Source organism: Neophocaena asiaeorientalis, unplaced genomic scaffold, assembly GCF_003031525.2.
Source record: "Neophocaena asiaeorientalis asiaeorientalis breed wild unplaced genomic scaffold, Neophocaena_asiaeorientalis_V1.1 scaffold138, whole genome shotgun sequence".
NCBI lineage: Eukaryota > Metazoa > Chordata > Mammalia > Artiodactyla > Phocoenidae > Neophocaena > Neophocaena asiaeorientalis.
In genome coordinates this window covers 5743861-5770345 of record NW_020172632.1, presented here as the reverse complement: position 1 = coordinate 5770345, position 26485 = coordinate 5743861, and the positions used below count along the sequence as shown (strand labels likewise).

The 26485-nt window shown below is 44.0% G+C and overlaps 2 protein-coding genes and 1 long non-coding RNA gene across 5 annotated transcripts; 2 read left to right on the top strand and 1 right to left on the bottom strand.

Annotated features, from left to right (window-relative positions):
* Positions 1 to 50: 50 nt before the first annotated feature.
* On the top strand, positions 51 to 9997 carry MAGOH (mago homolog, exon junction complex subunit). Its single transcript, XM_024739293.1, has 5 exons — positions 51 to 232; positions 3001 to 3059; positions 4265 to 4375; positions 8519 to 8601; positions 9736 to 9997. The coding sequence occupies exons 1-5, from the start codon at positions 145 to 147 to the stop codon at positions 9833 to 9835; spliced, it is 441 nt and encodes a 146-aa protein (XP_024595061.1). The 5' UTR covers positions 51 to 144; the 3' UTR covers positions 9836 to 9997.
* A 1714-nt stretch (positions 9998 to 11711) lies between these two features.
* Positions 11712 to 17446, top strand: CZIB (CXXC motif containing zinc binding protein). Of its 2 annotated transcripts, XM_024739259.1 has the most exons (8): positions 11712 to 11763; positions 12004 to 12087; positions 13351 to 13407; positions 13794 to 13875; positions 14085 to 14116; positions 15377 to 15454; positions 16197 to 16262; positions 17125 to 17446. In XM_024739259.1, the coding sequence occupies exons 1-8, from the start codon at positions 11758 to 11760 to the stop codon at positions 17200 to 17202; spliced, it is 483 nt and encodes a 160-aa protein (XP_024595027.1). In that variant the 5' UTR covers positions 11712 to 11757; the 3' UTR covers positions 17203 to 17446. The 2 variants fall into 2 exon arrangements, with proteins under 2 accessions (XP_024595027.1, XP_024595026.1); XM_024739258.1 differs by lacking the exons at positions 11712 to 11763; positions 12004 to 12087 and having other exon boundaries at positions 12413 to 13407.
* Positions 17447 to 18619: 1173 nt separating this feature from the next.
* On the bottom strand, positions 18620 to 26140 carry LOC112395848 (uncharacterized). Of its 2 annotated transcripts, XR_003002457.1 has the most exons (3): positions 24794 to 26140; positions 23811 to 23936; positions 18620 to 18948 (listed from the first exon to the last, which is right to left on the bottom strand). It is a non-coding gene; the product is annotated as an uncharacterized LOC112395848 (long non-coding RNA). The 2 variants fall into 2 exon arrangements; XR_003002459.1 differs by lacking the exon at positions 24794 to 26140 and having other exon boundaries at positions 23811 to 24001.
* Between the last annotated feature and the right edge of the window lie 345 nt (positions 26141 to 26485).

Genomic DNA, 26485 nt, shown 5'->3' with positions numbered 1-26485 from the left:
GGGGTAGGGAGGGAGTCTCTCCGCCGCAGGCCGTGCCGTTGCCTGACGTCACTTCCGCGCGCCACCGTAAACGTCAGTGTCGGGGGCGTACGGCGGCGGTGAGGTTTGCTATTAAAGTTTGGTGTTGGTTGCCTTTTGCCAGCTATGGAGAGTGATTTCTATCTGCGTTACTATGTGGGTCACAAGGGCAAATTCGGCCACGAATTCCTGGAGTTTGAGTTCCGGCCGGACGGTGAGAGAAGCCTCCCGCTTCCCGGGAGCGAGGACTAGGCCTGGGGGCGGGCTAGTGGGGAGGCCGGGGGTCCGGAATGTACGAGGAACTGGAGGAGGAAGGGACAGATGGCTGTGAGGCGCTGATTTGGAGGGAACGATCCTATGTCCTCCCCACTGGTTCTTTCTGTATGTGTGCACGGACTTCTGTTTAGTGACGTTTTTGACCATAATGCTTCATTCAACAAACATTACTTGAGCGCCTATCTTGTGCCAGGTTCTGTTCCACATTCTGGGGTGCAGGAGTGAACGATGGACAGGCTTCCTCTTTCATGGAACTTGTATCCTCGTGCTGGGAGATCTAAAAAAAAAAAAAAGATTCCAGATAGTGATGAGTGGTCAGAAAATAAAATGATGAAATAATTGCTGGTGGGCCGCTTTTAGAAAGGGTGGCCATTGGAGAACTCGCTGAAGAGCAGATGTTTGAACTGAGATCTAATTGCCAAGAAGGAGCCAGCCTTGTGAAGCTCAGGAAGAAGAGCATTCTAGGCAGAGGGAGAAACAAGTGTCAAGGCCGTAGGGCAGAGATGAGTTAGGCATGTTTCAGGTGCCCAGTGTGGCTGAAGAGTACTGACCTCTGGGGAGGATAGTAGGAGATGATGTCGGATATGCAGGGGTCACACCATGTAGTCTTTATGGTAGAGTTTAGATTTTTTTCTAAGTGCAGCAGGAAGCAATTGGAAAGTTTCAAGCAGAGATGTAATCTGTTCTTGAAAAAGTATTGTAACTATTAGGTGCAGAATGGGCAAGAATGGCAACTACTTAATGGGAGACGGTTACAGTTGTTAAGACAAAAAGGATGTTGATTGGGACTAGAGTGATAGTAAAAGTAGAGGGAAGGATTTAGGATACTGTTGGAGGCAGAACCAAAAGGACTTTGCCAATTGATAAGATTTGGGGCGTGGCCAGTACGGTGAAGGAAAAGGAGTCAAAGATGACAGAAAACTTCCACTAAATGGGGGCACAAAGATGAACTGACAAGCCCCAATTGTAGAGAAAGTTCTGTTAACAATAGCAAGACAGTGTATTGGGTGTTGTGGTAGAAAGAAACAGAAGATTCTAGGAGCAGAAAGAAGGCACCTAACCTATCCTGAAGGGTCAAAGAAGGCTTCCTGTATAAAATGACACGGGGAAGGGGGTGTGTGAGTCTTTAGGAATGTGTAGGAGTTGGTTAGGCAGATGAGTCAAGAAGGCATTTTGGACAGCATTAACAGCAAGGAGGCTGAAACCCCAAAAAGTGCATAGGATGTTTCAGGCAGAAACCAAGACAGTTGACCCTGGAACAACAAAGGTTTGAACTGCATGGGTCCCCTTATATGCAAATTTTTTCCAATAGTAAATACTATGGTACTACATGATCCACAGTTGGTTGAATCTCGGGTAAGGAACCGTAGATACCAAGGAACTGCAGATGCAGAGGGCTGGCTGACTCTTAAGTTATACTCAGATTTTCGACTGTGTAGAGGGTGGGCACCCCTAACCCCCACGTTGTTTAAGGGTCAGCTATAGTTTGATTAACTCCAGCTCTGTGAGAGAGGACTATTATAGGAGTGAGGCTGGAAAGGGGCTCAGCTTAACAGTAAGCCACATTAAGGGATTTGGATTTTATCAAGAAGGCAGTGGGAAGCCATTGTCGGTATCAGAGTGTTAGAGTAACCTAATCAGAGCCATCTGTTACTATATCACTTTATCCACTGTATGGAGAATGACCTGAAAGGAGAGACGCGAGGCAGAGAGACAGTGCAGTGAGGCATCAATTAATTTGGCTCTTTTTAGTGTGCCTTCCATAGGGAAATAATTATCTCCTCTATTTCCTTTTATCTTCTCCTTCATATCCACCCTATATACCCAAATTAGCCTGTTAGATGCACATATGCACAAAGGGCCTTGTATACCAAATATGCTCAATAATAAATCCACAGCTTTTCCATCATAAGGATAGATGAGAGTTTTTTCACAGTCACATGTTAATATATGTAAAAAGTGTTTTACAGTTTTCAGAAGTTTTCACCACTCTTTTGAGCCTTAGAAGGCCCTGGGTGCAGGTGAGTTATCAATTTCTCCTATTTTCAGCTGAGGACATTAACCTGCAGAGACATGATTTGCCAGTCACAAAAGAGTCTGTTCTTTTCTCACACCTGAGCTGGCTTTTGCAAGAATTGTAATTCGTTGTCAGCTGTATTTTTGGCTAGGAGGCTATTTAATAGTGTCGACTGAAAAAAAAAAAAACACACAACTTAAAGATTGAGAATTATGTTTTATTCGGCAGAAATACTGAGGACTTAAGCCTGGGAGACAGGCTCTCAGATAGCTTTGAGGGACTGTTCCGAAGAGGTAAGGGATGAGCCAGAATATATAGGAGTTTGTGCAAAAAAAAAAAAAAAAAAAAAACCCAAAGACAAAAAAAACAGGTAGTCAGAACATCAAAATATTACTATTAACTATTAATTAAAGAAATACCAGGCAGCTCAAGTTAAAGAAGTTAGCACTTTCCTATGTAGAGGAAGATGCTTGGCTCCTTGAGGTCATTCCTTTGATATGCACCTTAACTATCTAGGGCCAGTATCCTGTTTCCCCCACCCTGAATCCCCTCAGGGTGCACCCGTGGGGAGGGAGCTGGGAGTGGTGTGGCTGGTGGCTTGATGGTGGCAACATTCTTTGTTTACTGATAAGGCAGGCTTTATTTATATGTTTTTATTATATATTGAATTTGTTTTTTGCCCCTCACAGGGAAATTGAGATACGCCAACAACAGCAATTACAAAAATGATGTCATGATCAGAAAAGAGGTAATGAATCCTCTGAGAGCCGTTTAGCCTTTTGTCCTGTTTTTGTTCTTTGTGTGAGTAGTATTGAAAGATAAAGAACAGGGAAGTATAGACATGTCTGTAGATAGCTTCTAAAGTTTTTCTCAAATCTTCTTTTAGTTTATATTTTCTTTAACAATGCTGAATCGGTAACGGGTAATCATTTGAAGTCTTGCAAATCTTGGTTTGAACCCTGAATCTGCTACTTACTAACCTTGTGACCTTGGGCACACTTCCTGGTTGAACTTGATAAGTTTCAGTTGCTTCATCTGCCAAAACAGAAAACCTACCACCCCACTAACTTAGTGTTTGATGTATTCCCTGGTACCTAGCACTCAATAGAGCTCTTTTAATTTGCATTTGAATGGGGGAAGGGAGCATGGGAAAGCAGTTAACATCACTGAATGCATGTTAGATGCCAGGCATGACACTAGGTATTACATCTGTGAGCTTATTTTAACCCTTACTGTAAGTCTCTGTGATGGGTGGTATTATATACCCTTTACAGATAAGACAGTGAAGGCCCAGATATTAATAATGGGGCTGGTACAAAGTTAGCCCTCCTAGTAAGAGATTGAGCAGGAATTCAGACCTGTGCCTGCCTTTGTCAAGTCCGTGTGCTCCATTTTGGCATGATTTCTACCACACCGTTAAGGTTTCGTCAAAGTTATTCTTTTAACCACTTTGATGAAACCTTAACAGTCAGTATATTATCTTAACAGTCAGTATATTCTCATGCTATTGTATTTAATTAGCAATCAGTATTATGCTTACCCACACATGTTAGCATCCTCACAGTTTTTTTTAATGTGGACTAATACGTGAAATGCAAAAGACATATCTCTGCCCTTCAGAAGCATGTCATTTAGTTAAAATGAACCAGAGTTACTCACAGATCTTTTGTTTGGGGCTCAAGTGTGAGTTTTGTAGGTAGGCAAGGAGTAGGTCCACATGAACAGGATGTACCAAGAAATAGAAACTACTAGTTGGGGGACTGAGGTGTAGTCATTGGGCACTTCTGACCCTGCCATCCTCTTGGCATGCTGAGGTCAAGCCGGAATGTCTTCCCACTTACAGAGGTGCCAGAAATAAGTTTTCATGAGTAGTCTTTTTATTTTTCATCACTATCTGAGTCAGAATGCTGCTTAGCGATACAGTTTAAATTCTGTTTTTTAACTTGCTTTCAGGCTTATGTACATAGAAGTGTGATGGAGGAACTGAAGAGAATAATTGATGACAGTGAAATTACCAAAGAGGATGATGCTCTGTGGCCTCCTCCTGACCGAGTGGGCCGGCAGGTGGGTGTTTCAGCAACTATCCACAGTGCAAAAATCTTACAAATAAGATGAGGTTTACTGCTCTGCATATGATACTGAATATACTCATGTATGGATGTGCGATATGGAGCCCTACACAGAGCAGATTACCAGCACGTTGGTCTAAGAAAGCACTAATCCCACACAGAGGATCGGGGAGAGCAGGTGGTGCTGCTCTCCACCTAGAGCCCAGCCCTTAATTTCCTCTTGTGATCCCTCCCTTGCTTCTCAGAGTACTTGCTGCCCATATTACTTACTGAGTAATGACTATGGACAAAACGTTGTGAGGGTGCAAAGATAAATAAAACATAGTTATTTCAACAATCTAATGGAAAATCATGCAGGCAACTAAGTATATCTGTTTAAATTCATGGCTTAGATATTTATTCTGAAAACATTGTGGCAATTAAAAAATAAAAGCCACTGTCATATTTGACAGAATTAATAGGACAGGTTCTTCTTTCCACTTTAATGCTGCTTTCCTAATCCAGACTTCTAATTGATTTCGTTGTTTCTTCTTTTGTCCTGTACAGCCCATTTTTTCCTTCCTGAAGCCAGAGTAATCTTTTAAAATGTAAATTTGTTTATTCCACTAATTTTAAACTCTCCAGTGGCTTCCCACTGCATTTAAAATAAAGTCCACATTCCCACCTTACTTTCTACTATTCTCACCATCTCTCACTGTGTTCAGACCTCACCGGTCTTATTTCTGTTACTCGGATACACCTAGGTGGTTCTTAGTTTAGGACCTTTGCATTTCCTACATGCTGCCCGGAACATTCTATCCAACTGTCTTTATTATTGAGGTCTTCACATGTCACTTCCTCAGTGATTGATGTCTTGCCTGTCCGTCCAATCTAAAATGCCTTTCCCCACCACTTAAAAAAAAAAATCTGGTTTTTGTCTTCATAGCATTTATCATTGTCTGAAATTGCCTTGTTTGATTTTCCTTATGCATCTCTCTTCCTCCTCCACTGCAACAGACGTACACATACACATGCATACTCCTCGGTACAAGGACTTTACCTATTTTTTCCACTGCTATATCTCTAGTGACTGAAATAGTGCCAGTGTATAGTAAAAGCTCAAAAATAATTATATTTATTAAATTAATATGAAAACTCATATAAGCTTATTCTAATTAACCTCAGAATGATGGGCCAACTAACTCTTGAGGAAGAGTGAAAAAAATCTCATCCTCAGTACTTACTCAAGTTAACTTTTTAATTAACGTTCATGAGATCTTAGTAATACTATATATACGTATTTTGCTTTAGGATTGATAAAATTTTCAGCTCCATTAGCTCATTCAGCATTCACAGTAGTCCTGTGAAGTGGGCAAGGCATACTCCTATATACCAGCAACAACCTACTGGATAGTGTAATTAAAAACAAAATCCCATTCATAACAGCAACAAAAGCTGTACAGAACTTGGGAGTGAATTTAACAAGATATATAAAACTTATGGGAAAGGGCTTTACAGAAGGACATAAAAATATGTATCATTTTTGTGGATGGGAAGACTCAATATTATATCGATTTTCACCAAAATAATTTATAAATTCAGATCAAAATCACAACAGGATTTTTCCTAAAACCTGATGGAGCCTCAAATTCATGGAAGATCAAAGGGGCAAGAGTAGCCAAGATAATTTTGAAGATTTCTTATAAAACTATAGTCATTTGTATGGTGACATGGCCTCAGGAATTGACCACTAAACCAATGGGACAGAATAGAGAACCCAGAAACATTAACCCATGAGTATACGGGAACTTGGAACAGTATATGACAGAGTTGAGCTTTCAAATTAATAGAAAAAGGATGGACTGTTTAACACAGTATACCAAGTTGATTGGCAATATATTTACAGAGTATTTTTTAATTAGACGATTTATAGAAATAAAGCAAAATTTTAAGACATAAAAGAAAATATAGACTGTCTTATTATTTCCGGGTAGAGAAGTTTTCTAAACTCCTCAAGGGAAAAGATTAGTAAATTTGACTTCTTTAAATTTAAAACTTCTTTTTATCTAAAGATATCAAGATAAAATAGAAAGATAAGCCACAGGTTAGAGGAAGGTATTTGCAAAACATAACTGGCAAAGCATTTCAATCCAGAATATATAAAGAACTACAAATTAATAATAAAAAGGTAAACTAGTGGCAGAATGTGTAAGGGTTATGAATAGACAATTACAGAACTGGAAAAACAAGTGGGTAATAAACTTATGAAAACATTTACAGTTTTATTTGAAAAGTGAAAATGAGGACAACAGTGAAATACCATGTCAGACCTATTAGAATGGTCAAAAAAAAAAAAAAAGGCACCAAGTTTTAAAAAGGATATGAGAAAGAAAAGGGGGATTCATATATACTGGTGGAAACAACATTGCTACAACCATTTAGGGAACGATTTGTTAGTGTCTAGCAGAGCTGAAAATATGTTTACCTTCTAGGAATTTCCTAGAGAGATTTTCACATATATACACAAGATGCATAGAAGGATATCTTTGCCACATTGTTTATAGAAACAAAAATTGGGAACTTAAGTCTGCTTCAATAGGGAAATGAATATTCTAAAGCATTTAAAACTAATGGACTTGATCTACCTACAAAAACTTTGTTGAAAACAAAATACAAAATAAATGAATAAGCCAAACAAAACCACATAGATAGAGAAATCAGAGTAGTGGTTACCAGAGGGAAGGGGCTGGGGGAGGTGGGGAGGGGGTGTTGCAAAATGGGTAAAGGGGATCAACTGTATGGTGACAGATGGAAACTAAATTTTGGGTGGTGGGCACACTCTAGTATTTACAGAAGTAGAAATATAGTATTGTACACATGAAACTTTTAAACCAATTTTAACCCAATATGGGAATTCTCTGGTGGTCCAGTGGTTAGGACTCGTTGCTTTCACTGCCGTGGGCCCAGGTTCAGTCCCTGGTCAGAGAACTAAGATCCCACAAGCTGCATGGTGTGGCCAAAAACAACAACAGCAACAAAAAAACAATGTTAACTCAATAAAAAACAAATTAACAAAAACCCTTGTTGAATGAAAAAAGCAAAAAGATATAGTACGATCATTTATGTAAAATTTTAAAAATATACTACCTAATATAAAATCATGATTGGAAAGAATACACCCCAACTTCTGGGGAGGCAGGAAGGAGAACAGAGTGGGAGGTGGGTCTAAACTCTAATATTTCTTAAAAAAGAAATCTGACACAGATATGATAAAATATTAACATTTTCAAATCTGAGTGTTAAGAAGTAGAGCTCAATAGATTGTAAGTTTGGGACTTCCCTGGTGGTCCAGTGGTAAAGAATCCTCCTTCCAGTGCAGGGGATGCGGGTTCGATCCCTGGTCGGGGAAACTAAGATCCCACGTGCCACGGGGCAGCTAAAGCCACTATTAGAGAGAAGCCCACGTACCTCAACAAAGGAAGAACTCGAGCGCTGCAGCAACAGATCCTGCATGCCTCAATGAAGATCCCACATGCCACAACTAAGACCCAATTCAGCCAAAAATAAATAAATAATAAATATTGAAAAAATAGATTGTAAGTTCCACAAGGGCAGAGATGTTTGTTTGGTTTTGCTGATCTGTCCCATAGGCACCGCCCTACAATTCCCCACCCAATATATATATATTTTTTTAAGATTATAGTACTTGTTTCACTCTTTAGAAATTCAGACCCAAGGGCATACAGCTAGTAAGTGACAAAGCTGGGATCTGCTCAGGGTCTGGAATTCTTTTACTTGTCCCATGTTGCCCAGAAAAGTTAGATTCTTAAGTATTCGTAAAACAGATTTATACGTTACTCCACATTGTTAACAATGAAAAGTCCTATACAAAGCATGATGTAAATTCTTCTAAATGGTGGAGCCTCACACACACAACTTCCTCTAAGAGTATAAGCTACTCAAGGGCTAAACCAGTATTTATCTCATACCAATTATTTATCTCTTTGTTTCCAGTGCCCAGTACAGTTTAGGGCTCAGATTGAACTGGTCTTGGGAATGTGGCCAGCTGTATTATAGTTTATGTGATTTGGCAGATGATGAACCCTTCTCCTGTGTGACTGATGAAAAATCCAATTAAATTGACATTTCATGTTTCTAGGAGCTTGAAATTGTCATTGGAGATGAACATATTTCTTTCACAACGTCAAAAATTGGTTCCCTTATTGATGTCAATCAATCCAAGTAAGTATCCATGATCCTTATATCCAGATGTGTCTGTTTTAGAGCAGGCTGATATGAAACCCTTAACCAAATTGGGACCATTATGGTAAGATCTGGTACAAATGTAAGACAGAATTGGTCAGCTTTGTCCCCCTCAATAGAGAGACTCCAAATTATATATTTTCAAGGGCTTGCTCCTTTTGCTTTTGGTGTTTTAGTCAATCATTGTTAATAAGAGCTTCTCAGTGACACACACACAGAGTAATGCCATAAGAGCAGCCAAAGTGGGTAAGAATCTGGCCAGAACAGAAATGAAACACAAAAAAACAAGTGCTGGAAATAAACTGTAGAATCAATGAGTCTGAACACCTTCCTCAGTGTTGGCTATTCCGATAGCACATCTTAAAGCCTGACTTTAGTGAAACTTGAAATTATTCAGAATATAAATTTAAAAATTCATTTTGTCAGGGTAAATTATAAAGTTGAGACATGAATCTACATGCTACAAAGAATCCTTAGAATTTGGCAACCTCTTTGGGTCTTGTGCTTTGAGGATTTGGGGTTAGATATGGCTCACTTTTAGTACATGTTAGGCATAACTGTCTTCACAGGAACAGTCTTGTTCTTACCCAGTTATGCTGTAGTAATCTTCAGCCTCTTGGTCCTGCTTAGTACTACTTCAAAAATAAGTTTTCCTAATTCTGAAGGTAATACATGTTCATTGTTGAAAATATAGGAAATACAGAAAAGTAGAAAGGTGAAAATAGCCCGTAAACTTATCAATTAGATAACCATCTTAAAGTATTTCTTGTCTTTTTCCTGTGCTTTAAAAAATATATATAGTCTTTTAAAGCACAAAAAATGTAATTGAGATCAACAGCCTGTTACTTTAATCATGATTTTTTCCCACTTAATATAAGCATTTCCTCATTAAGAAGAAACCTTAACATTTTAAATTACCTCATAATATTACATTTTAATATATAGCATATAGGCTTTTTCTTCTTTTTGGACACTGGGTTGTTTTCAAAGTTTTAATTATGTAAATACCTCTATGAGGAATATCCTGGTACATAAATAATCTGGGTTAGTAAGTGGTATTTTTTTGCTGAGTTTTCTCAGCTTTTTAAACATTTTTTTCTTCTTGCATTTTAGGGATCCAGAAGGCTTACGAGTATTTTATTATCTTGTCCAGGACCTGAAGTGTTTGGTCTTCAGTCTTATTGGATTACACTTCAAGATCAAGCCAATCTAGATTGAATATTGATTGTGTGGACACAAGGGGGGTAGGAGTGCTCCTTTTAATTACCATTATCAAGACATTTTTGTGTATATCAGGGCAGTATTTTTTTTATAAACTATAAATGATTGTCTTTAATAAATACGTAACAAAATGCAATTTTTATTATAAAGACCCGAACACGTGCACTCTTCTCACTTTTTAACACTGACATCCTATGTGAAATATTGCCAAAAATCTAATCAACTCTATACATATACCTACCAGTTTACAGGAGGTAAAAGAATAGAGAAACATGCTAATAAATACAGTGGAAATCCAATCAATATCCTTGTCCTGGGAAACTCCAGGACAAGGGATCTGATTTCTTCAAAAAATAAGCTGCAAACATAAAATAAATGGAGATGGAGTGAGAACCTATAAAAGGAGATTTGAGAGACACACAATCAATACAACATTTGAACCCTATTTGGATCATGATTCAGGAAATGTAAAATTGACATCATTAAGGAAATTTGAACATGATATTTGGTATTAATGAAGTATTGTTAATTTTTTAGATGTGAAATAGTATTGTGGTTGGTATTTTGGGTTTTGTTGTTTTCATCCAGCTTAATAACTGAGGTTGGGGGTTTTAAAATCACCTTTATAGATCTATCTGAAGCTACTTCAGTATGGGGGGAAATATTTGGTTTAATACATTATAAGGGATAAAATGCCTGGTCTCAAAATTTTTCCAATAATTCATTTGAAAATCAGAATACCAGCGGCCATTAAGAAGCAACCTAGTTGTTGTAGATAGTGTGGGGATTTTTTCAGCAGGTAAATCTGTAGGAACTTTTTCTTGCTGCTAAATTGCATGGCTTCCTTAATGAGGCAAATTGCTGACTGAACAGACAGTGGGCGCTGAAAGAAACGAGGTCTTGATAAATCTCATTTGACTGAGGGGAGGTGATTAGGCTGAGCTCAACATCCCTCAAGACAGGCCAACTTGGGACAGGTCCCAAGTCTGGTGACTCCTAGGCAAGTGTTCCTCCACAACACACACACAGTGTACTTTGCCTCCTTCAAAGATTACAGGGCAGCAAGTTAGGTGCAGATCTGGGACCTGAGATGTCAGGCTTCCTGGCTATAGTGCACCCTCTGCTACAGAAGGGTACCTGGCAATCAGGTAAATTCGTGGCAAAGTAGACATCCGAAAAGAGTCACTCCAAATTTTAAAGAAACTAGACCTCAGGAAGCTGTAAAAGCCTCAAACAGGCTGTTCCTTATAATGCTCACAGCTTCTGTATGGTCTCGACTGTGCCCTGCACAAGAGCACAGGTTCAGTAAATGTATGATAGAAAACAAACCAGGAACTCAGAGAAGAGCCAGCTGAAAGGGAGTGTCCAGTCTTGGCGACCACAATGAGGACATGTGCACGAGCCAACCCTCTGAAAGGTCCCCTGGGGGAAGGAGGAAGGAGCAGTTTAAAGATGAAAAAGGTCCCGTCTCTCAAACCTACGAAGCCGGCCCTGGGCTGGGTGAACGTGATCTAAGAAGCCTCCAAGGGCAGGCAGGGACCAAGCGCGAGGTTGGGTGAGGGAAGGCAAGAGTCTGAAGGGCAGGAAGCGGACCCCGCAGAGGTTTCGGGCAGGACTGTCTTGTTTGCTGCGGTATCCCTCAGACTAGCATGGCGTTCAGTAAATATCTGGAATTACCGATTGCTGGAGGCAGCCTTCCGCGGGTCTGAGCACCGGCTAGTTGCGGACTCAGCCTACCTCCACAAGACCACTTTACCTGGGAGAAAAAGCCAGGTGTGCGGGGGTAGCCCCGGCGCACTGAGACCCGCCCCGCGCCCCGCCCAGAGCCGCAGCGAGGGTGCGCATGCGGCGCCCGCCGTTTACGACGGGCCGGAAAGCAGTGGCCGCAGCCAGCGGCGGCTGAGCCGGGTCGTTATGGGGGTAAGCGGAGGCGACGTGCTGCCGGGGCAGAGGCCGGGAGGTGACGAGAACCTGGGAAGCGACGAGAACCTGGGAGGCAGGAGCTCGCGCCAGGAGGGAAGGAGGGGAGTGAGCTCGCGCTGAGAAGGAGCGGGGAGGCACAGCTCATGCCGGGAGGGGAGGAGAGGGGTGGGGCCGGGCAGGGGCTAGGCGCGGGCCCGGGCGCTGTTGACGCCGTCGCCCTGGCGCTCCTCCTCTCAGAAAATTGCGCTGCAGCTCAAAGCCACGCTGGAGAATGTCACCAACCTCCGGCCAGTGGGCGAGGACTTCCGGTGGTACCTGAAGGTAAGGCTGTGGTGGGGGCGCCAGGGCCGGGGCCGCGTAAAGGTTTCCCACCCTGATCTCAGTGGTGAACGGGAGCTTTCTCTCCAGCTAGGTGAGAAATGCTTATTAAATGTTCTCTTTTCTTCTGGGTAGAATTTTATGTTTGCTTTTTTAAGTTTATTGGTCAATTCTTTTTAAAATTTTATTTATTGGCTGCGTTGGGTCTTCGTTGCGGTGTGCAGGCTTCTCATTGCGGTGGCTTCTCTTGTTGCAGAGCACGGGCTCTAGGCGTGTGGGCTCAGTAGCAGTGGTACACGGGCTTAGTTGTTCCCGGCATGTGGGATCTCCCCGGACCAGGGCTCGAACCCGTGTCCCCGGCATTGGCAGGAGGATTCTTAACCACTGCGCCACCAGGGAAGACCTACTGGTTAATTCTTAATTGGCAGTATCTTGAAATATCTTTTGTAATTTTTTCCTCCGTAACGTATTTCATGGTATGTAAACAAACACTAAACGAAAGGCTACTTGAAGGGATCTTGTGATGATTTAGTAAGAATAATTTCACCTTCTCTTTTGCTGATTAGGTTTTATTTACTGTGAAATCATTTAATTTTGTGCATGGCTCCATTCTTAATTCCCCATCCTGTATTGGTAAATCTGGTACTCTAGTGGGATGGTATACAGAGGTCCTCTTCTTAACTGAGCAGTTTGAGGTCCTTTACTCTCCCAGATCCCGGAGCTCCTGATCTGTTTTCCTTTTAGTCTAAATCCCAGAATCCTTCAGTACCTGACAAAAGCCCTATCTTTCAGGAAGCATTCTGCCCACCTTTATTTCCAAATATTTTGAAGCCCGAGTGCCAGGGCTTATTTGAGGAGTTGATGTTTCCTGGCTTCAAAAAGCAGAGTCTAGAGAAGGAGACAAAGAAGGAGTGGCAACAGAGTGATAAATACTTTTACCAGGAACCTACAGGGCCTGTAAGGACACACAGGAAGCTCCTAACTCAACACGGGGTGGGGGGACTTTGAAGCCATTTCTGTACTACTTGAGCCTTGAATCCCTAGTCAGACTGGGGACTTCTTAGAGGAGGATGAGCAAGGCAACACGAGAAACACTTTGCCCAGAGAGAAGTCTGGTTATGTCCTTAGTGGGGCTGGTCATAAGGATGAGGTAAGATTGCTGACAAGATGATGAGCCTGCCCACCTCACACTGTTCTTACCCTTCCCTCAGCATCTGCCCAACTGAGCCAACTTCTTTACTAATACTCTTTTTCCCCCTCCCCAAGATGAAATGTGGCAACTGTGGTGAGATTTCAGAGAAGTGGCAGTACATTCGGCTGACGGTAACCGCTCCCCCCACCACTATACCCATATACAGACACACATAGGCCTCTGGGCAGGGGTATGTGGCCCTCACCTCCCCGGTCTTTGGACCCCACTTTTTGTGGTTTGGGAGGGCAGGCAGAGTGTGATCAACTGGGAACAATGGGCTTTGGGATGTGAGGCAGAGTTCAAAATCAAGGGGAAGTCCTTTCCTCGCTCTCAAGAAGCCTTCCCAGGATTCTTGTCCTAGCAAGTTGCTCACCCTGTCTGGGTCTTGGTAGATATAGATGGTGTGTATTTAAATATTGTTATAATATTAATTGATAATAAGTGGTAGGACTGGGTCTCCTGGGGACCCTTACATCTGACTGATATGTGACTAGAGGTTCTGTTTACTGCTTGCCAGGACAACGTGGCACTGAAGGGAGGCCGTGGCAGTGCCTCCATGGTCCAGAAGTGCAAGCTGTGTTCAAGGGAAAACTCCATTGGTAGGTAGGCCATGGATATTGACCTCTGCCAGGCTGGCCATCGGCTTTGTGGTGCCAGACCAAAAGCATGCTCATGTTACCTGTGGGTGGACCCAGGCCTGAGGTATCCAAGCTTCTGCCGTAGACTCTTGCCCAGGGCCACATCTGGGTACCTGGGTGGGGCCGGGATATGGACTTAAATCGACTTTGTCTTCTCTTTTACATTTCAGAGATTTTGAGCAGCACCATCAAACCTTACAATGTAAGTTTCCTGCTGCAGTGGCAGGCATGGTGGGATCAGATCCAAGCCGGGAGCTAGGAGGCCTGGGTTCTCAAGTTATATCTGCACCAGAGTGACCCACATGGAACTGACTGACTTCATGTGCTTACTTGTTCGTTCATTCACTCAGTCATTCACTCACCTTACCCTGACTGAGTGCTCGGCAGGAAAAAGACTCGTAACTAGGCTATTGTACCGCCTTCTTATAGGTGTTGGGCTGTGGGAGCTTAGGGGACCTCTGACCCAACCTGGCCATTCAGTTTCCATCGCTGGGAACACTTGCCTTGTCTACATCTTGGAGGGCTAGTGAGCCTTCTCTGAATCCATGGATGAGACAGTGCATCCATCCTTGATACTTGATTTTATTAAGTATCTATACGTTACTGCATTAACAGATTAGTCCAAAGGTGAGGGAGGGAGTGTATGCTTTGGGTCTGTGTCTTCATCCATTCCTATTTGGTATTTTTGAAAAATGTCTGATTTATGCCAAATTCTCAGCTTTGTCCTGAAGTTAAAGGGAAAAATCACACAAGGACTTGCACTCAAGTAAATCATAATCTAGTGGAAGAGACAGACCAGCAAACAAAAACCAATCCAGGGCCAGGCACATGGTTGGTGTGCAGGAAGCATTTCTACAGTAAATGACAGAATGAGAATGAACGTGTGGGTGTGTCCTTGGGGTCTGTGGGCCCAGGGGTCAGGGAGGCATGAATTTCCTGGCTGTACCACCCCCCTCAGTGTGCTTCCTCCACATGCATATCCCACTTCAAAGGCTTTAAGTCAGCCCCTGCCTTGACAGCATGGCGGATGGTTAGCAAAAGGCCACAGCGAAGTGTACTGGGGCCTTTTGGATGACCTGGAAACCTTATAGCTTAACATTCTTCTTCATAGTTTTTATTTTGATAATTTTATCTACCATTCATTGAGCATAGTGTCAGGTCCTATACTGGGCAATTTACACCTAGTTCAGGTTCTCACAATAAACCTGTAGTGGTTTCCTCAGCTCCAGCTGACAATCTTAGGCCCAGAGGAAAAGAGAGGCAGAACTGTGTCTGAGCTCACATCCAAGCACTCTGACCCCAGAGGCCACATCCAGGAAGATCTCATGGCAAGCAGGTGTCAAGGCAGCCTTCTTCCAGGATGGGATGAGTTGCCCCTGAGTCCCATTCTGGGCTCTCAGGGGCTGTGGAGTCAACCTGAGGGCACAGTTGGACCTACCTCCTCAACACACTTCCTTTCTAGGCCGAAGACAACGAGAAGTTCAAGACGATAGTGGAGTTTGAGTGCCGAGGACTTGAACCAGTCGATTTCCAGCCCCAGGTGCATGTCTTCCTGGGGAACCTGTATCTTTGGGGAGGGCGTATAGGAAGTGACAGTAGAACTGTGCTTCCTGCAGAGACCGTGGACTAGGAATTCTAGGACTAGGAATTCTCATTTCTAAGAATAACAGTTGTTATTTATTAAGCATCTAATATATGTTAGGCACCAGGCTTGTCACTTTTAATGTTACCTCACTTAATCCTCACAGTAACTCTGTGAAGTTATACATCCTATTTTTCAGATGAGAAAAGAACTTTAGAGATTTTGCCACTTGCCCAGGGTGATGCAGTTAGTAAGCAATGGAGCTGTAATTTGAACCCACATCTATCCGACTCCAGAGCCAGTGCTCAGGCCACTTTATTTGTGTAGCATTTTCACCTCACAACCCTGTGAGGTAGGCAGAAGAGAGAGTATTGTCATCCCCGTTTCATAAGTAAGAAAACTGAGGTCCAGAGAGGGAAGTGACACGCCCAGGGTGTTTCAGAAAATCAAGGGTAATGGGTGGGTTTACCCCACGCCTCCTGCCTTCTGGGCCAGGGCTCTAATCTGGAGAAACCACTCTAGTCCCAGGGCAGCTGCCAGGGCATGGAAGCTCAGCACTTATTCCAGAACAGTAGCCCAACTGTATTTCTGTCTTCCGATGCCAGAGGTGTGAGAAAGGCCAGTTCCCTGACCAGGCCCCACAGGCCGGACCAGTGCCTCCGTTCCCCCAGATTAACCACTGCCTTCCTGTCACCTGCAGGCCGGCTTTGCTGCTGAGGGTCTGGAATCCGGGACAGTCTTCAGTGACATTAATCTGCAGGAAAAGGTACGGGCCTTGGGGGCCTTGCGGGGAGCTCTAGGGCACCTGGTGGGAATAACCCTTTTGGTGAACAAGGCTCTTCAGTGGGAAGCCGACTCCACGCTTCCGTGCTTTTTGTTGGTGATTTTGGTGTTTACGATAGCCCCAAGTGTAGTGCTGAAGCGCCGCCTAGTGTTCACACGCAGGAAAGCTGGGTGTGCCTTACAGAGAAGATACGTGTCAGACACGCTTGTTCAGGTGTGAGATACAGCACTGTTGGCTGTGAGTTCAGTATTAGTGAATCAGCTATATAAATATATATGTATGTATGTTAAATAAGGTGTTTTTAAACAGAATCAGATGCTCCCAGGAACCTAACCCTGTATTTCCCCTGGGAGCAGTGTTTGTGGGGACTTTGTAGAACGTAACTACTGTGAATACCAAGAATCAACTGGACATGTTAGTGCCTTGCAGATAAGGAAGGCTTGTGGTCAGGCCTCAGAGGAAGGAAGGACAAAAACATTCAGTTTGCATAGCATCTAATAACAGTAACTGGGTTTACTGAGCTCTCATATGTGCCTGGCCCTAGGCTAAATACTTTTACATGTGTTAACTCTTGATTCTTTCAACATTCAGTGTAAAATCTACTGCTGTCCTCTTTTTTTTTAATAGAGGACAGAACGAAGGCTCAGAGAAGTTAGTGACTTGCCCAAAATCACAAAGCTAGAAGAGTAGGAATTCAGGCCCGAGCACTCTGGCTCTGTCCTGGGTCTGACATGTTCCTGAAGATTGAGCCGGAGCCTGAGCTGGGCCTTTGAAGTCCTAGTCCTCCACTCCCCATGCTGTCCAGGCTGCCTCGTGAGGCTAACGCTGCCATTTTTTCCCACAGGACTGGACTGACTATGACGAAAAGGCTCAGGAGTCTGTGGGAATCTACGAGGTCACCCACCAGTTTGTGAAGTCCTGAACCCTCTTCTTGCACACTTGCCTCTAAGAACTGAAAAGGGACATTCACGGTTGGGGTGAGATGAGGATATCCTGGCTCACGCTATTCATCATTGTCCCTACACATTGTCCCCAAGCAGCACAGTGCAGAGGCTGGTCCCCTCACGTCTCGCCTCCTGGCAGCTGCCCAGGCCCTCACAGCCTGCGTGCTGGGCTGTCACAACGTCCCGAGCCCCACCAATAAAGCCCCTGTTTGTGCTACACTGGTGGATGAACAACCGCTCTACTCCCTCCACTCCCCTTCATGTTGGAGGGCTTTGATGGCTTCTTGGCACCTTCCCACAGTACAGAATCTTAGCCTGATCCAATTTGCAAAATAGGAACACAGAGCTCCTAAGGGCTCTCAAGCTCTTGGGGAGAGCACAGGCCACCCCAGGGGACCAGAGGTGTCAAACTCATTGGTACAGCGGAGCCTGCGGAATGATGTCATGAGCCAGAACGTCACGTTGACCACCTTGGCTCTTGGGTAAACCCAGGCAACTCTGTTCATTGGTGTCACTGCCTATTCCAGGGACAGAAGGGACTTTGGAGGCAGCAGTTCCATCCTGGCATGAATCTTCTCTCTCCAGTCCCTGCCAGATGGTCCTCAGGTCTTTGTTCACTTGCTGTGATGGGGCAGTCCCTCTCACCAAGGGAATCCCTATGAAAGTTCTTCCTTATGCTGAGTCAGCCTCTATGCTTCCTTTAGCTCCTCCTGATGGTCCTGGTTTGTCCCCTTTGTGGTCACACTTCTGTGTTCTTCTGCCCCTGGACAGCCCTGTGGAGGTGTGAAGACAACAGTCCCGGCCTCTGTGTCTCGTGGGCCTGGTTCCCTGGGTCTTAAGATCCTCTTACAGTGGATAGAGTTGTTCAGTACACAGTTAAGTCATGAGGGCAAGCTCACGTCTTCATACCGGTGACTCCACCATTCGGAAAACCTGTCACGAGAGACCTTACTCCTCTCCAGTGTTCTGCTGGAGCTTGGAATTCTTTGGAAGAATTACTACCTTCATTTTCTGAGTGGCCCTCTGGGAAAGAGTCTGCCCACTCCGAGGCTGGCTGTGGAGCTCTAGGAAGGGGATCCTCAGAGGCAGGTAAAGCTGGCCATGGCCAAGGGTGGGAAAGAGATGCCCGCCCTGTCCCCTCTCCAGTCTGGCAGCTGTCACGTGTCCTCTCGGTCCCCCCGGGCCCCCGTGTTCCCGGCCCTTGGGCCTGTGCTCTCTGCACCTGACAGAGCAGGGCTTCTTTGGCCTCCCTCGGCCAGCAGCTCCACCAGCCCCCACGGACTAGAACAGTCCATTGCCTGGCCTGAAAGCAAACAAGGGAGCGTTGGGCTGGATAAACAGGCTTTCTGGGTTTTAGTCTCCGTACTAGCCAGTATGTGTTATAAAGGCAAGCACTAAAAGGATCTCAAGCTTTTCTTTATATTGTAAATTATTTTCTCATCTTGTAGGGAGTAGAGGAACCCAAATAATCAGTAACAGATGGAACATAGATTATGTCAATAGATGCAGAAAAAGTATTCGGTAAGATTCAGCAACAAACCATAGAAACGCTTAGCAAACTAGGAACAGAAAGGAACTCCCCTTACCTCACAAAGGATATCTACAGGAAACCCGGAGCAAATGAAATGTTTGAAGTACTCCATTCACGGTTGGGGTGAGATGAGGATATCCTGGATCACTCTATTCATCATTGTCCCTATACCGCCCCTGCCGCAGCACTTAGACTGAAAAGAAAGTAAGGTGCAAGGACTAAAAAGGAAGAAATAACACTTTTCACAGATTTTGATTTTCCACTTAGTGAATCCAAAAGCATTATCAGGTGCTGGATTTAAGATCAATATACAGAAATCAAATGCATTTCAGTACACTGGCAACATGTAAAACACAATCCAAGAGAAAATACCATTTACAATAGGAACAGCAACCAAAAAAAATACCCCCAAAGGTAACTGGGAATTAAATCTATCAAAGATGTTTCATGACCGATAAATTGGTCAAAATGGCAGAGTAGAAAGACCCTTAGCTCACCTCCTCTCACGAGCACACAAAGAGCACAACTGTTTGTAGAACAACCATCAATGAAAAATATGGGAACCTCCTGGGAAAGATCTACAACTAAAGATATAAAGAAGGAACCACACGAGATGGGTAGGAGAAGCAGGCTTATGATGCAGTCAAGTCCTGTACCCCAGCTGGATGACCCACAAATGAGGGTAATTATATTGCAGAGGATCTTCCCACAGGAGTTCCTGTCCTGGGAAGAGAGCCCACAGAGCAATTGGCCTTGAAGGCCAGAGGGGCTTGGTTTCAGGAGTCCCACAAAACTGGGGAAAGAAGAAGCTGAAAGGGCACACAAAACCTCACATGCTCTGGGACTCAGGGCAAAAGCACTAATTTGATAGAAGCCTGGGCCAGACCTACCTGCTGGTCTTGGAGAGTCTCCTGGGGGGGTGGGGGTGGGAGCGACTGTGGCTCCGCTGGGGACATAGACACTGGTGGTAGCCACTCTTGGTAGCTGCTTCTACCGCATGGCCCCTGGCACTGGTGGGCACCACTGTGGGTCCCGTCCTCTGGCTCATTAGCACCAAGACCTGGCCCCATACAACAGCCTCTAGGCACCGGGGCTGGGACACCTCAGGCCAAGCAACTTAACTGGGCGGGGACACAGTCCCTCCGTCAGCACACAAGCTAAAGACCTCATGAGCCCAGAGCCACCTCTGGACACTGCCCTGCCCACCAGAGGGCCCAGGGCCCAGCTCCACCCACCAGTGGGTAGGCACCAGTCCCAGAACCCCCTGGGCCCCAACCCTGCCCTCCATGAAGTCTGCTCTAACCTTTGAACCAGCCTCACCCACAAGGGGACAGACACGAGAGGCAAGAAATCCACAATCCCACAGCCTGCTGACCCAGTCGGCCCACAGCAGCTCCCCTGGGACCAGCTGGGCCCTGGCCGTGCCCACTAGCAAGCCAACAAAGCTTTGGGACACCCCACACTCCACCCATGTCAGGAATCTCCCTTCCCCCACCCCCGAAGTGATACAACACCAGCTCTGGGATCCCGGGGCCCTGCAAACATACTCCAGAACCCAGCTCTGCCTGCCAGTAGTCTGACACTAACCTCAGGACCTGGCTTCGCCCACCAGTGGGCAGACTACAATCCTGGAGTCTTCTGGATCATGGCTCCACCCACTAGTGAGCCAGTACTAGCCCCAGGGCCGCCTGGGGTTGTGCAGTCAGCTGCCTCGTGACAGCCCTGCCAACCAACAGCCAGCAGCCTCTGCGCAAGGTGGGGCCTGGCAACCAACTGGACTGGGGACTACCCAAGCCTACCAGACTGCCCACACAGCCTGCCAAACAGAAAGACCCATGCAGCCCTCATGGGGGGAAACCCTAGAGCATATAGCTTGGGGACAAGAGGGGAGTGGGGTGCTGGGACACAAAAGACGTCTATAGAAGGCCACTTCTCCAAGGTCAGGAAACCACTAACCTACACGATACATAAAAATACAAACAGCAATTTAAGCAAAGTAAGGCAACAGAAGAACATGTTCCAGATGAAGGACGAAGGTAAAAGCTAAGAAGAAGAACTAAGTGAAGTGGAGAGTGCCAATCTACCCAAGAAAGAGTTCAGGATGGTCATCATAAATATGATCAAAGAACTCGGGAGAAGAATGGATGCACAGAGCAAAAGTTAGAAGTTTTTAACAAAGAGTTAGAAAATATAAAGAACCAAACAGAGATGAAAAATACAATAACTGAAATGAAACATACACCAAGGGGAATCAAAAGTAGACCAAATGATGCAGAGGAACAGATCAGTGAGCTGGAAGACAGGGTAGTGGAAATCACTCATGCTAAAAGGAAAAAGAAAACAGAATGAAAAGAAATGAGGGCAGTTTTTAAGAGACCTCTGGGACAACATCAAGCATACTAACATTCACATTATAGGAGTCCCAGAAGGAGAAGACAGAGAGAAAGGGGGCAGAGAACACATTTGAAGAGATAATAGCTGAAAACTTCCCTAATCTGGGAAAGGAAACAGTCATCCAAGTCCAGGAAGCACAGAGAGTCCCATACAGGATTAACCCAAAGAGGAACATACCAAGACACACTGTAATTAAAATGGCAAAAATTAAAGATAAAGAGAGACTATTACAAGCAGAAAGGGGAAAGCAAAAAGAAAGGAATAACATACATGGGAATTCCCATAAGTCTATCAGCTGACTTTTCAGCAGAAACACTGCAAGCCAGAAGGGAGCGATATGATGATACATTTAAAGTGGTGAAAGGGAAAAATCCTGCAACCAAGAATACTGTACCCAGCAAGGCTCTCATTCAGATTTTATGGGGAGATCAAAAGCAAAAGTTCAGAACCACCAAACCAGCTTTACAAGAAATGTTATAGGAACTCTAAGTGAAAAAGAGAAGGCCACAAATAGAAACATGAAAATTACGAAAGGAAAAAGCTCACCAGTAAAGGCAAATATACTATAAATGTAGGAAATCATCCGCACACAAAGCCAGTAGGTGCGTTAAAAGAAAAAAGTGGCAAAATCACCTATATCCACAATAAGTGGTTAAGGGAGACACAAAACAATCAGATGTAAAATATGATGTCAAAGACAGTCATCATGATAGGAGGAGAGTACAAATGCAGGGTGTTAAAATTCATTTGAAATTAAGGGGTCAGCAACTAAAAACAATCATGTATACATAAAGATTGCTATGTATAAACCTCATGGTAACCACAAACCAAAAATCTGTAACAGATACACACACAAAAAAGAAAAAGGAAAAAAATGAAATTTTGCCGTTTGCAACAACATGGATGGACTTGGGTATTGTGCTTAGTGAAGTAAGTCAAAGAGAGAAAGACAAGTATTGTATGATATCACTTATACAAGGAATTTTAAAAATAAAACAAACTAGTGAATGTAACAAAAAAGAAACAGATTCACAGATATAGAAAACAAACTAATTGGTTACCAGTGGGGAGAGGGAAAGGGGGAAGGACAAGATAGGGGTAGGGGATTAAGATGTACAAACTAGTATATATAAAATAAGCTACAAGGACGTATTGTACAGCACAGGGAATAGAGCCACAATCTAGTAATGGAGACAGCTGCAGAAACTGAAAAGCACTGCGATAAAGGTTAGATTGTCAGGATGCTCTGGGCATACACAGGAGGGGCACCAACTAACTCAGCCTCAGAGGGGTGGGGTGAGAGGAGGTGCAGTCTATCTGAAACCTGAAGGTTGAGCAGAAGATAGCTGAAAGGGTGGAGATGGGCTTATGCTCCAAGTACAGGCAACTTCCTCAGGGTAAGCTGTTAAGAGAGGTGGGTCTGAAAAGATGAGCAGGGCCAGCTCCATCAAGGCCACAACTGTCACACTGAGGAGTATGGACTGTTTTCCAAGTTAATGGAAAACCACTAAGGAATTTTAAGCAGGGATATGATCAGACTTGTACATGAAAAAAATCACTGGCTACAGTGAGGAGAATGGACTGGAGGGAATGAGTGGAGTCTAGAGGCCAGTTAGGAGGGGAGAAATAGGCTCCGCCTCTTGACAGGAGGCGCTACAAAGTCACCTTGCAAAGGTGCGGGTGCCGGGAGGGAACAATGCAGTCTCCAGAAATAACACATTATGTGTCAGGCCCCTCGCTGGCCGAAACAGAAGCCAAAGCTGGGAGTAGCGGAATATGGAGGAAGGGATGACGCATTCTTCCGGGGAGACCCCATGAGCGTGGCTTCATGGGAGGGGACATTTGAGCTGGGCTAAAAAGAACAAGGACTAATTTGGCAGAGGATGTGCTGGAGCCAAGGGCATTCTGAGGATGGAGGATGGCATTTGCAAGGTACAGAGTCACAGTGAAGCTCAGACATGTCTGAGACCAATGGGAGGCTTAGTGTGGCTGAAGCACGAGGCATGAGGACGGCTGGTAAGGAAGTGGGGGCTGCTAACGTGAATTTTTTTTGGTTCCTGCCTAACAACTTGGTGTTGCACAAACAGTATGATATCAATAAAGGAAAAAAGAAAAAGAAATAAACATTTTCTTAAACCCCACCATCCTAGCTCCCTAACAGAAGTGTGTTTATTTTCCCCTGTTCTCTTTCAGGGCCTATCTACACACAGACATGTTTTCATATGGCTATAATCCTAGCAGCATTAAGATTATATTTAACTGTTTTCCACTTAATATCATAAATACCAAATGTGATTCTGCTTATTCAGTGGCCCTGTCTTCTTTACAATGGAAGATTCCCAGAAAGAAGATATACTTGTAACCAATTCTGCTCAAGCAGTCCCCCGAGCTCTATTCTCTGCTGGAGGCTCCCTGCATCTCTTTGTTTATCAAGCCCCAGTTGTGTCTCCTGAAACACCCTAAACTCTCTCCCTTTCAGCACCTACCCCACTGTCTCATGTCCACCTCCTCCAATCCTGGCTCCCATTCCTTTTTTGTCACTTATTCTGTCACATGAAGATAATTGGATAGGTGTCACTAGATTTGGAAAATATGTTTGAGGTGGTCTAATTTAAAACATACGCTAATAAAACCCACAATGAGATACCACTTCACACTCACCAGAATGGCTATAATCCAAATAGATGAAAACAAGTGTTGGTGAGATGTGGAGAAGCTGGAACGTTTACACTCTGCTGGTGGGAATGTAAAATGGTGCAACCGCTTTGGAGAATATCCTGGCAGTTTCTTAAATGATTAAACACAGAGTTACTACATGACCCAGCAATTCCACTCCTAGGTAAATACCCCAGAGAAATGAAAACATATGTCAACACAAAGACTTATACACAAATGTTCATAGCAGCATTATTCTTAATAGCTAAAAAGTGGAAAAAACCCAATTGACTATCAACTGATCAATGAATAAATAAAATGTGATCCATCTATATACTGGAATAGTATTCAGCAATAAAAAGAAGATAAGTACTGACAGGTTCTGGAACATGGATAGATCTTGAAAACATTATGCTAAGCAAAAGGCCACATATTATATGATTCCATTTATATGAAATGTCCAGAATAGAAAAAGCTATAGAGACAGAAAGTAGATTATGGTTTTGTCTAGGATTTGGGGGACGTTAGAGGGTTGAGGGAAAAGGAGAGTGACTGTTAATCGGTACAGCCTTTCTACTGGAGATGAAAATGTTCTAAAATTGATTGTGGTGATGGTTGCAGAACTCTGTGAATATGCTAAAAATGACAGAATGATATACTTTAAATAAGTGAAATGTATGGTATGGGAAGTATAGCTCAATAAAGCTGTCTTTTTAAAAATGTAACCTTGGGCTTCCCTGGTGGTGCAGTGGTTGGGAGTCCGCCTGCCGAGGCAGGGGACACGGGTTCGTGCCCGGGTCCGGGAGGATCCCACATGCCGCGGAGCAGCTAGGCCCGTGAGTCGTGGACGCTGAGCCTGCGCATCCAGAGCCTGTGCTCCGCAAGGGGAGAGGCCACAACAGTGAGAGGCCCGCGTACCGCAAAAAAAAAATAAGAAAATTTAAAAAAATAATAAAAAATTTAACCTACATAGTATCCACGAAACTCACCCTGGGGATCCTGGAGGCACCTCAAAGAGTAGCAGATAACTTCCAGAGAGGCTGGTGTGACTGTGGATCTGGAGATGTGCCATACTTGTTCAGGAGTCATGGAAAAGAGCCACCAGGACAGAGCTTGCTGGCTTCCCGAAGCACCGTGGGAAACTCCACATGGGAGCTGCTTTAGGGTCAGGAGCAACAGGTATTAATTTAACAAAACTCATCCTCCTGAGTTGGGAGGCCAGCTAATGTAAGGTCTAATTACCGGAAGCCTAGACAAACAAATATAGGAAAAAAAGCACTGGACAAGGAATCAAGAGAGCTAATCCTACATGTTATCAAGCTCCCCCAACCTGTCCATCTTTTGTATGGAAAATGGGGATAACTTCTATTTCAGAGCTGAGGGGATCAAATCAGCTGATGCTTTACAAATAGTTGAGTTCTGTACAAATGTGCAAGACCTGTGTGTGAGCTCCAACTGGATTGAGACTTAATAACTGTTTTTGCCATCCTAGCTACCTCGTAGAACCCTTCATAGCATGAATCCAAGATCAAGAGGGGGTGGAGGAAGTTGTAAACAGGAATGCTGAACACTGGGACAGGCCGGCAGTTCCCCTTTAAGGGACTGCTCGCACCCAAGATGTACTGCCCAAGGGTACATCCACCTGAACATAAGCATGAAATATACTTTTCCACCAAGCTTCAATTGATGCTTCGGTCTTAAGAGCTCCTGCTATGGGGAACTTGCTATCCAAGAGGGGTCAGCACTTCAATAAGGAATGGAACAGCGGCAGCAAGACATCACAGAACAAGAGAGCACAGGCTCAGCTTCAGCTGTATGCCAGGTGCTTTACCTACATCGTTACAGCTAATTCTCACGACATCCCCATGCTATAGGAATTATCCCCATTTTACAATGGAACTCACAGACCAGAAAGGCAAAAGAACTTGCCTATAGTCATAAAGTGAGGACATGGTAGAACCAAGATACCAGAGTTCAGGTATTCCTGATCACGGTTCCTGAATGAGAGCAGCATATGTTTATGTGCATTGGCAGCCACAAATGCCTCTCTCTTATCAAACCATGGAGTATGGAGGACCTGGGACCTGCTGGGTATTCACTAAATGGTTAATGAGCAAAGGATGGACAGGGTCGGCTAAGAAAACGTGCAGGAGTGTTTACATGAACTGTAAGGAGGATTAAATGAGATAATGCATTGGAAGAGCTTTGTGACTGGCTCATACCAGAATTCAACCCAGCTGTCCAGTAACTTGCTGGGCAAGCCACTAGAAACGCAGGTGAAATTAAACACAAACAAAAACCCTTCCTTTTCAAAAACAAAAGAGAACACGCTTCCTTTTCACATTATAGCAGTATTCTAACAATAAATTGTTAGAGCGGTGATGTTCTAACAATAAATTCTGTGCTCACTCAATGGAGAGGTTTCAAGTGCAAAATGTATAGAGCAATAATTCTACCTTATTCCATAATTAGCACACAAGTTTCAACTGGTAAAAATAAATACACACCAGTTATTAATCTTCATTTGGCTGGAAGAACAGTGATATAGAACTCCCTAAATCCATGGATATAACCCTTTATTGCAGCAGGACTATCAGAATCGAGCAGTAGTGGTTTACTCCTTAGAAAAATGAAGAGGGTTTTTAAACAAAGGATATCCCAGGAGAGAAAAGCAAGTTTAC

What these genes read in the sequence shown, in the direction of transcription:
- MAGOH (XM_024739293.1), top strand. Translation starts at nt 145, where the DNA reads ATGGAGAGTGATTTCTATCTGCGTTACTATGTGGGTCACAAGGGCAAA. An exon ending in ATGTCATGATCAGAAAAGAG is followed by an intron (nt 3,060 to 4,264) that starts GTAATGAATCCT and finishes ACTTGCTTTCAG; the next exon opens with GCTTATGTACATAGAAGTGT. An exon ending in CTGACCGAGTGGGCCGGCAG is followed by an intron (nt 4,376 to 8,518) that starts GTGGGTGTTTCA and finishes TCATGTTTCTAG; the next exon opens with GAGCTTGAAATTGTCATTGG.
- CZIB (XM_024739258.1), top strand. Translation starts at nt 13,252, where the DNA reads ATGATGAGCCTGCCCACCTCACACTGTTCTTACCCTTCCCTCAGCATC. An exon ending in GGCAGTACATTCGGCTGACG is followed by an intron (nt 13,408 to 13,793) that starts GTAACCGCTCCC and finishes ACTGCTTGCCAG; the next exon opens with GACAACGTGGCACTGAAGGG. An exon ending in ACATTAATCTGCAGGAAAAG is followed by an intron (nt 16,263 to 17,124) that starts GTACGGGCCTTG and finishes TTTTTCCCACAG; the next exon opens with GACTGGACTGACTATGACGA.